This window comes from Notothenia coriiceps, unplaced genomic scaffold (genome assembly GCF_000735185.1).
Source record: "Notothenia coriiceps isolate Sejong01 unplaced genomic scaffold, NC01 NC01_scaffold00010093, whole genome shotgun sequence".
NCBI lineage: Eukaryota > Metazoa > Chordata > Actinopteri > Perciformes > Nototheniidae > Notothenia > Notothenia coriiceps.
Window position 1 is genome coordinate 36,032 of NW_011342794.1, and position 11,189 is coordinate 47,220.

The following is an 11,189-nucleotide window of genomic DNA, read 5'->3' on the forward strand; positions in this document are numbered from 1 at the left end:
TGTGGCACATTATTGTTATTTAAGGATTTCAAAAACAATGGCAACCTACGACAGAGAATGAATAAAGTGGGGTGGGGGGGGGCGCTCCCACGCCTTTTCCTCGACGACAAAACCGGACAGTGATGCGTGTATTCCGGGGATTTTATTGTAATATTTCACAAAAAAGAAAATGCTCTCTCTCTTCCTCATCCCTCGCAGTCTCACTCCCTCCCCATGCGTCCTCCTCCTCTCCTTTTGCGCACCAGGCTCTCCCACCCTCGCCTCTTCTCTTCTCTCACTGCGCTCTCAGCGTCGGTGCAGCTTGTGTCTCTGCCTACTCCTGTGCGTAAGAGCGCACCTATGGATATGTAAAGTGATGCACTCCTGAAAAATCTGAGCCTGCAAGTGCGTTTCTGAGACAGATGGAGAGATAAATACATTTCCGCGGAGGTTGTTTTTCATTTTGCGCGTTTCTTTTGGATGCATAAAGATGTTGATCGGCGCGGATGACGGTGCGTCGCTATTTGGATGTGTGTTTCTGGACTTTTTTCTAGCGTATCATGACCGTGCGCCCCTTTTCCTCTCTCCAAGTCTTTTCGTATGAAGTTGAACGGAGGAGAGGGCACCATGAGAGGGAAATACTTTCTCCTCGGCTTCTTGTTGCTCAAACTTATGGCTCTGGTGTGCAAGGCTGACGGGGAGCCGGGACTGCTCGGAGGATTCGTCATGATCACCACCTCCAACGGCTCAAGGGAGGAGGAGAGCGTGTCCGAGGAGACCCCGCACACGGAGGACAGGTGCCGGGGTTACTACGACGTGATGGGCCAGTGGGACCCGCCGTTTATCTGCAAAACGGGCAACTACTTGTTCTGCTGCGGCACCTGTGGCTTCCGCTTCTGCTGCTCCTACAAACACTCGCGGCTGGACCAGAGCACCTGTAAGAATTACGACACTCCGATGTGGATGAAGACCGGACAGACTCCCTACAAAAAGATCAACAAGTTGATCGACACCACCAAAGACAAGACGAACTTAATCGTTTACATCATATGTGGAGTAGTGGCCATCATGGCTCTTGTGGGGATTTTCACCAAACTGGGGCTGGAAAAGGCGCACAGGCCTCAGAGAGAGAACATGTCCAGGTGAGTCTCCCCCCTCTATCATTCCTTCCCTTTTTCTCTCACCGTCTCCTCAGTGCGCTTGCTTACAAAAGGACTCGCAGTAGTAGCCTACGCACGCACTGTTGTGAAGCGCTCTTTTCTTCATCTGTGCACAACACAAGTATATTTATATATATGGAATCAATGGTCCTGCTTGTAATGCATTAGGCATATTATGTTTCACACAGGCTCTGGTTTCTTGGCAACCAGAGCAACTCTTCTCTATGGGAGACAAAGTGCTGCATGCTCTGTCCACTCCATCCATCCTTTGTGGTGTATGGCACAACATTACGTGCAGCTACTCTCCCCTTCAGGCGGGGGCGGGTGCATTTCACTAGAATAAGGCAGCATTTGCACTCCATTGTGTATAATGAAGGAGATACAATGCGTTCACACACCTTCATAGTGGAATAGGCAGGAGCAGCAGAAACAGCACACTTTCATCAGGTAATCCCATGCATTTCCAATTGGCTGCACCTTACAGATTCAATGCAATGGGTTGGTTGTGACTCTGAGGGGTGAATGGGAGTCTATAATCAAAGGCTCGGTGGTTCGATACCCTTCCCCTCCAGATGAAGTATCCTTAAGCAAGATACTTAACCACCAACATCGCTCCTGTTTATCAATCAAATGTTATTCAAAGCCTGATACCACAAATGACAAGTCTCAGGTGGCTTTACAGTGAGTACAGCATCTGTCCTCAGGGAGTCAACCAATCTCCTCAGGCAACACGTTGAAGTGTCCTTAAGAAGGATACTCAACCCAAAATTGCTCAGGTAGTCACATTTTATCAATCAAACATTATTTATATAACCCATATCACACGTTATACACATCTCAGGGGGCTTTACAGTGTGTACAGCATCTGTCATTAACCCTACTACCAAAGAAACCCTACAATTAACATGGACAAATTGAAGAAACCTCTGAAAAAGCGACATGTCTGCAATATTGAAGTGTTCAGTGTTCAGTGTTTGCTAAACAGGGATGGGAGGGCTACTTTAAGAATGTAATCAGTAACTTAGTATCAAAATATAAAAGTAATGCAACTTTCCGTTACCTCAATATCAAATGAAATGCAAAAAATGAAAGAGAAAATAAATAAAAATAAGATGTCTTCAATGTATATTATGTAAGACAACAGGACAATGTGATGTATATCCTGCTTAATCCCATTACATGTAATTCGTTACTCCCCAAGCCTGGCGCTCAATGACGTAATGAAAACGATTCTGTGCAGCAGTTTCAATTAAGGAGGTTATTTACAGCTTCTCATGTCCCCCCCCCCCCCCCCCCTTCTCTCTGCAGGGCCGTGGCCAGTGTGCTGCAGGGCGGGTGTCCAGGTGAGCCGTATCGCGGGGAGGAGGCCCTCGGGATGCATTCACAGCACTTTGTTTCCAGGGCCACTAACCTCCGTGAGTGTTTTTAATGTTTTGGACAGCTCATTACAGCATACAGAGGTGTGTGTGTGTGTGTGTGTGTGTGTGTGTGTGTGTGTGTGTGTGTGTGTGTGTGTGTGTGTGTGTGTGTCAGCAGAAAAAAGCTGCTTGAATGTGTTCAGGTTGGCCCTGATGAAGTCATCTGAAGTGATGTAAGGATGCGAGAGCGGCTCACTCGTCCCAGCTGGGCTCTTTTAAGAAACCACGTTCATATCTGCCTGAGAACATCCTCACACACACACACACACACACACACACACACACACACACACACACACACACACACACACACACACACACACACACACACACACACACGAATATGTGCCTGCTTTTCAAAAACAGCCGTTATTCACTGTTTTATTTTGGATCATGCCCACATGATATAATGAGACAGAGAGAAAAGGGGGAGTGGGAGTGTGTATGTGTGTGTGTGTGTGTGTGTGTGTGTGTGTGTGTGTGTGTGTGTGTGTGTGTGTGTGTGTGTGTGTGTGTGTGTGTGTGTGTGTCAGTGAGGAAGTAAGTGGTGGTGATGTTTGTGTAGGGGGATTGTGAGGGGGGTGCTGGGAGTTGAAGGGTGGTGGTGGTGGTGGTGTTGGTGGAACAGAGCGTATGAATGCCATCTATTTTCTGCTGCGTCCCGTGGGCTGCTACTGTACCAAGCTTCTTTGTCTTCTAACACTGAAGATCAAACAGATGAATCCACACAAAAACACACACTCATTCCAATATGTGCAGACCCGAGCATACAGTACACACACACAGTCACACACAGCGTTCGGATCCCCTTAAAGTTGCATCATATTTTCTTGTGCCAAGGCAAAAAGCAGATCTTAGATGAATTGGTTAGAGACGTAGGGACTGCACTCACACTGGGCTTATTAGAGGACTGTGTTTCTATCAAGCGATACGCGAACAGCACCCTGAACGATATATCTAACTGCAGCCGAAATCTGTTGAAATCGCATGTTAAAAATACCACATCTTACCGTATTGTCTGCGATTCACCCCTTTGGCGCATAGCAAGGCAAACATAAATCAATTTGAACCAGTTTTCTAATGGTGTTTGAAAATCGTAGTTTCTGGAAAAGTTCAAAGATGGCAATTGGATGACATTATTTGGCACATTTTGGGACAACACATAAGGAATTGTGTTGGTATTGGGTCAGTTTTGATAGCTAAAGAAGTTCTGCCTTGTAGGTGCTTGAGGGGGGTCGCACTGAATGCTTGTTTTGCTGGACCTTTTGTAGGGACACGCATGACAAATAACTGAAATGCTTCTCGAAGATATCAGACAAACCCTGGTGTGAGGTTACGGTGCATGATAGGATACTTGGGTTGAGAACAGAGAACACTTTTTGGGTCGTGAAAACAACATTCAAAAGTTCTCACTCTTATGCCATCAATGGGAGGCGTGTGGTGCAGTGGGTAGTGCGTTGGTGTTCGGATCAGGGGGGCACAGGTTCAAACCCCACTGCAGTCAGCATGTCGTTGTGTCCCTGAGACACTTCACCCCAAATTGCTCCTGTGGGGATTGTCCACAGTATTGAATATATGTAAGTTGCTTTGGGTAAAAGCGTCTAACAAGTGACATGTAATGTAATCTATCTATGGTTCAAGGCTTTCATTGTCATTCGTACATAGCTACAGTGTAGTTATGACAATGAAAATATCAGGTCACAGGCTCCTCTAACAGTGCAACACAATAACACAGATAAAAGTGGAAGTAAATAGAATAAAATAGAAATAGTGCAGAATAGTAAGTAGTTGGAATATTGATATATATAAGTTGCAAACAGATGTTATGGATGATCTTTCAAAACGTCAGGTGTTTAACAGTCTTATGGCCTGTGGGATGAAACTGTCCCTGAGTCTGGTGGTTGGGATCAAACGGTTTTCCTGGGAGTTGTGGGGCACTATTGAGTGCTATAACAGACTGACAGACAGGAAGTGTTCATGTAAGTAAGTGTTCAGGGTGCTGGATAACTACTTCTGTGTGCAAGAATGAGATAAAAATGTAATCCAACAACAGCATCCCCTGGCTATGACAAGGTGACGTAACCCTACTCAGCATGAAGCACTGCGCCCACTGACACCATCAACATCAGGATGAGAGCACGGCTCGTAGAAAAGGGGACAGAAAGGTTGCATTCATTAAAATGATTTGGTTTCAGAGAGGAGAGGAGTGGGGCTCAATATGAAAAAAAGTTCAGGCATGAAAAGAGATGAATAACACTCTCCGTAGGTGTTAGGGTCCTCGAGTTTCCTTCCTCGCTGTGGGAGAGATGAGATAGCGTGGTGGCCTTTCACCCGAGGACACTGCGGTGAAATAGCGATTATTATTTGCTATGTGGAACCTGCTCCACCGGACCTTTTAATCCTGGGGGTTGTGGGTAATCATGTGAAAAGTTATTAACCTCTGCGATATGGGGTATCCTCATCGAGAGCCACCTGACCGGTTTGAGAGCCCTTTTGCCGGTCCAACAGACACGATTCATCACGGGGAGGGGAATTAGATATGGATTGGCTGGATGTGGACATGTGATTCTTGATTCGAGTGATTAAGCGAAGATATATAGACTGTAAAGGGCGAGAGGAATTTTCATCAAGAAGCCAATGATAGTGTAAAGAGAGAGGAGATTGTAAAGTTGAGTGCTTTGGCTGATCGATGTGGCCACATTTCTTTACACTGAAACAAGTAACTTCCATATCTTGATAACGATATACTGCATGTAGAATACGCTATGGTTTCTGGTATTTGAATAGATGAATAGTCCATATGAAATAACTACGGTGGCCGACAGGTGCAAACGCGCCATGGGGGGTTTGCCATCTTTTAACTTTTCCAGAAACTACGACTTTCTGGGGGTGGTGGTGGCGAAGTCCATAGGGACTTGGCTTGGCAACTGGAAGGACACCAGTTCAAGTCCCAGAAAGACCAAGTGCTACCGAGGTGTCCCTGAGCAAGGCAGCGTTCCCTACACTGCTCCCCGGGCGCCGTACATAATGGCAGCCCACTGCTCCTAACACTAGGATGGGTCAAATGCAGAGAAACCGTTTCGTTACACAGTACCTGTACTACGTAATGACAATAAGTTCAATCTTCAATCTTCAGCAGACCAAAACATTTCGATAAGGAGAAACGCTCTGCAGTTTTTCAAAACACATGCGAATGAAGAAACATCTTCTTCGCCAACTTCAGGAAACAAGCGCATCATTTACTGAAAGCGCTGCGTAAACAAAACGCTACAAGAAGATCAAAGCACAACGGAAACGGGGACACTAAAAAGTGACGCACACAGCTGGGACCGGAGCACTTGTTGACACGGGGGGGGTTTATAAAGTTGGCCAACTGCTGTAATTAACCCATGGTAAATCTTATGTTTGTATACTTCTGTGCGAAGAACTAAAAAGTTGTATCTCAAGCAAAAGCAGCAGCAAAATGAACATTATAGTTTCAAGGGAAGTTATAAATACTTCCAACTACACACTGACTATGTTAAGATGCATTAGAGCGGAGCAATGTATTGATTCTGTGATATTGCACGTGTGTTTTCCTGGTTTCAAAAGCTGCATCACATCAAAGTCATTTCGTTTTTTGGACGTAGTTTTCTTTTTAACTGATTCATAATTGCCTTAACACCATTTTATCCCCATCACTGATGATAATCAAACATGTTATGCAGATGATATTTTGTTAATCCTAGTCAACAATACGACTTTGTTGCAATATCGATATCGAGGTATTTGATCAAAGTTTTTGAAAATTATTTCTCCATATGGTCCCACCCTGCAGGCACAACAATAGGTTGATTTTGATCAAATTTTCTGATCAATTTGAATGCCTGTGTTCTCGTTATTATCAATTTAGAGATTGTATGTATGTGTTACGGTATCTCTACATAGCTCAGGACTTTGCTAGAAAATCTATTTTTACTATTAACTACATATTGATTATAGCTTATGGTCAGATTTCACACATCACTGACTCAAGTGTTGCAGGTCATGGCTACTTATATTAGTGGAGGAAACTCCTTAGGGCCATGGGCGTCTGTCTGTCACAGAATACTATTTTAAAAAGGTATCACTGATGAGCACAGCTGCTTAATCATGTATAGGTTTCCCCCTGCAAGCATTCGCATAAAGACGAACAGAAAGCAAACAAAACCCCTATTCCCTTTACTGTGCTGAGTCAGGCTCATTTGTAATCATTAACCCATGTACCAGTGAGAAAGTATCAATTAGTGATACAGGAGCCTGAGGCATGTGTTTGTTATGTTGTGGGACCCTGTGCATATCCACGAGGGGCCCCTGCAACCGACTGCAGATAAAGAAAAGAGGCTTTGTGAAGCAGAGATCCCCAGGTGGGCCCGTTGTCTGGCAGACTTTCATGTCATCTCCAAACCCAGAGATTTCGTTTGAATCCTTAAAAAGGCAGAAAATCCCGCGTCCCTTCGCCTCTGGCTTCAAAGAGCTGGAGAGAGAAAGAAGGGAGGGATGGAGGGAGAGGGGGGAACGGTGGAAGGAGAAGGAACAATGAAATGTGAGGAGTCAAGAGATTTTATACCCTTTTTCCAAACGGTACAAGCACGCACATAAAAGGATTTTTAAGCGCGGGAAAAATACAGAAAAAATAAGCGATAGACTCCTTTCCAAATTCCAAGAATCAAGTTTGACTTTCTTTGTGTGTCTCGCCAGAATTAAGGGTTAGCAGACAGGACAAAGCAGCTTGGAGGCAAGTCACAATGTTAATACCAAAGTAGCTGGTTGTTGGATCAGTGTAAATACTAAAAAGGGACAATTTGGATGGTTTTCTGTTTCTGTCGTAGAACTTCAAATGACTGGTTCTGTCAGTGGAGTCTGGTGGCTTTGCAAAGAGTGCATAACATTTCATTTTCATATCTCACGGTGTTGATTAGTTTCTTTGTTTCTCCAGAGTTTAAATGAAGTGTTTTTGCAATAATCGGCAAGTAAAATGTCTGGTTTTGTCAATAGAGTCTGGTGGCTTTGAGGAGAGTGTATTACAATTCATTTCTGCATCCAACTCATTAATTATTGCATTTTGTTCAACCAAACCAGAGATGGTGGTTGTTGAAACAAGGACGTTCTTTCGACGTCGAGTTCAAATTGAGTCAAACAAAGAAAGATACAAATAATTATTTCTGTCAATGGAGTCTGGTGGAGTCCTTGAGGAGAGCATATTAATGTTTACTATGTAACTGAGTTCATTATTATAATAATTTTCCAGATTCCAGCTGATTGTATTTATCATCTACTCACCTTAATGGGCGTCACGTGGCATCACACGAACCATCCGTGTATCGTGTTTCGTTATCTGCCGATCTTTACAGTAGCCGATAAATATCCTCGAACAATGCATTCATTTGTGGCGGGAAAATTGCAGACCTTTGCATCTATAAGACAAAAGCCAGATGTTAGAGGGTGTTTTATCCCTCTGGAAAGATGCTTTAGTGGCAACACCAAGACTGATAGCAGCCATTTCTGAAGCTCTGAAGGACGAGTATCTGTCATATGTTCTAGTCGCGCTAAAGCCATGAAAAAGTGTGACAACATCTTGAGCCATTACAGCAGCATTCAGGACGACCTTCGCTAACGTTTTTGGCACCAAAAATCTTTTCATTGTAATGACAAGCAGCAACAGCTAATCTCTTTTTTCCCTACGCTCACTGTGTAATCTAATAAAGTGGTGAAATTTAATTGGAAAACAGTATTTATCCTCGCGAATTATAACCCACCACGAACAATTCCTCCACACCGGTGTTACACTTCTTAGCTCTGAGATTTGTCATTTCGGGTATCAAATTCAGAGCTCTAGGTGGGCAGCGCTATTAGTTTTATTAAGAAACACACACACACACACACACACACACACACACACACACACACACACACACACACACACACACACACACACACACACACACACCATGCCCCATATTCACAACTCAATTCACAATTTGCAGGCTTAATTACCCACCAGCAGTTATAATCTGTCCTTAAACATTGTGAGATGGGAAGGATGAAAATGTAATAGGTAATTGCTTCTGAGATTGCAGAGGCACGAGGAAAGGCGGTGTCTGCAAAAAATACTCCTGCTCCGCTTTGTGACTGTGTGTGAAGGTGTGTGTGAGCGACTGTCAAAAGGAGCTGTGCATATCCTTCGTTAAAAGTAGGTGACTGTGTGACCTTGTCGTCCCAGCTGTCATCCAAGCCTTCAGTGTGTCACATCTGATTGCAGAGTGTCAGAGCGGAAAAGAGAAGCTGCAGCTAGTGAACCCACAGGCTGCTGCTGCTGCTGCTGCTTCTGCTGCTGCTGCACGGGCTGTAAAACAAGAGAAGGAAGTAAAATCACAGAGCGGGAGGTAGTTATCTGGGAGGCGTCACTCTGGCAACAGCTCCGTTTGAAGCTCAGCGTCGGTCCTCGTGTTCAAACGGGAAAGAAAGCAGGTGAAGTCGAACCTCCGTCCCAGAGTTTGTCTCTCAGACTCAGAAAAGCTTCCGCAATATCTACTGCGGGTTCCTTTTCATCCATGCCATTGAGGAAAGTGTTTGTGAAAACTGCCATTTACAAACAAACGGCTTATCTCCAACAGTTCACCTGGCATTTACAAACATACAGGCATAGTTTGACATTTAGGGAAATACGTTATTCACTCTCTTGGGGTGAGCTACCTGAGGAAATGATACCGCTTTCATATGTGAATGTTGAATATGGAGCTACAGCAAGCAAACGGGTTTGCTTAGTTTAGTAAAATGACGGAAAGCAGGGGCTTCTAATGTTTAAAAAGTTGTGGTTGCAAAGGGCATATATGCTAGGGTATTTCTTGCACATAACCAGGGGTGCACATAACTTTCTTAGTGAGTTACTCAAATGAGTACTAGGAGACAATGTTTGGTACTCATGGCTGCCCACGCAGAGTTCTGTGTTCAGCCCCTCTGTTTCGCGGATGGACGGACGGACGGGGTGTCGGTGGGGGTGAGCATAACACACACATAACACACCCCTATAAATCCACATCTCGTCAGTTGATGTGTTTTGTGTGGATTAAAGAAACAAGAGAGAACATGTTAGCGAGCTCCACAAGTGGCAGGCTAACTGTTTTCTAAAATAAGCTAATCGTATCCTAGCGCTTCCTTTCCTTTCACACTTTGCTGCCATCTTGACACCTAGAAATGTCATATTTGCAAAACACGTGGAGACTTCAGCTGAAAAGAGCAACCAACAAGCAAACAGACATAAAACACCTGTCACTCAAGACAAACATGCCCCAAACAAGCAAGCTTTCCTGTAATGCTAAAATCTCTCTGAGAATAACCGAGCAACAGGCTTCAAGTCACTTTTTAATGAAGGCCAATGACGTGAAGCTACAAATGACGTCTGACACTTGTTGCTGCTAAACACGATACTAGTTCAAGTTAAACCTGCACTCTAAAAACAAATGCCTTGGCTCAACAAAGAAAATCAACGCAACAGTTTGCATCGATGTTTATTGAGTTAAGACAACTTCTAATGAAATTGTCTTAAAGCAACAAAGTTATTTGAGTTAGGGGAGAAAGCTTTTCCTCTACAATCAGAGGTGTTTTTAATGACTACTTACTTAATAATTGGTAGTATAAACACAAGTTTTGAAGTTGATTAGGCCTACTTACTTTTGAAGTTGATTAAATTAAGTGGTTCCAACTTGTTTTACCGTATGATTTAAAAGGAATTTTAAGTTGCATGTACTTAATTACCATCATTGTGAACACACGTTTATTAAGTTGACAACCATTTATAAATTAAGTTGCTCCATATATATTATATTCAATAGTTTCTGTCTTAGCTTTTTCATGTTTTTGCCTTTAAAGAAAGAAATTAATTCCACAACAAAAATATTAGGCGATTCACTTTTTATTTTGAACTGCAGTTGTTTATTTCAACACATGATGTTTCAATCAGGAGAGAATTCATTTTGTTTAAACATTTATTGACACATGCCATATGATAAGGTGCATGAACACCTGAAATCACAGCTGACTGCAGGAGAGAGGAGAACCATTTTATAGTTTGGCTGCAGCGCATTGATTGGCTGCTGGAGAATGAGGCGAAATGTAATAGGTTAAAGAGGACGCCTGTGATGAGCTGATTCTATGCAGCTGCGGAGTGAATGTATACACACCCAGTCTTCCTGAAAGAACTTGCGCTGAGCTTCATTTAAATCTTGAAAAAAAAAGATGGATAACACAAATTTAAATTGCCCCACAAATAATAAATAAACACATTAGCCATATTACCATGGGAAATGGGGACACAGCAAATAAATGCTGCCATCACAACAAAGTTAGAGGCCTTTGCATATTTAAAACCAGTGCCAAATATGTAAAATCTGTAAAGTTTTTGTAAAGCTACAGAAACAAACTCTCAATGGCCCCAATCTGCAGATCACACACATCAATTCTACAAAAGATGTAACAAAGATGTTTACACTGCCGACAGTCATTATTTCAAACAACACATTTAACGCAGAATGCTTGCTCATTCATTTGTTTCCCTCGACCACGATGGTTGCCATCGTATGGACCGGTCACTGATGAAGGCGATATTCATGTC

At 43.4% G+C, this 11,189-nt stretch overlaps 1 protein-coding gene across 2 annotated transcripts in view; it reads left to right on the plus strand.

Moving 5' to 3' along the window:
• Window positions 1-276: 276 nt before the first annotated feature.
• The window catches only part of LOC104945859 (protein shisa-9A-like), an 83,578-nt gene continuing 72,665 nt past the window's right edge, over window positions 277-11,189 (plus strand). For both annotated transcript variants that reach the window (XR_798377.1, XM_010771583.1), the window contains exons 1-2: window positions 277-1,121; window positions 2,448-2,554. Coding sequence is in view for 1 of the 2 variants with exons in the window: in XM_010771583.1 (XP_010769885.1) it covers window positions 580-1,121; window positions 2,448-2,554 (649 nt within the window). In the remaining variant the exon portion in view is untranslated. The remainder of the gene's footprint in view (window positions 1,122-2,447; window positions 2,555-11,189) is intronic.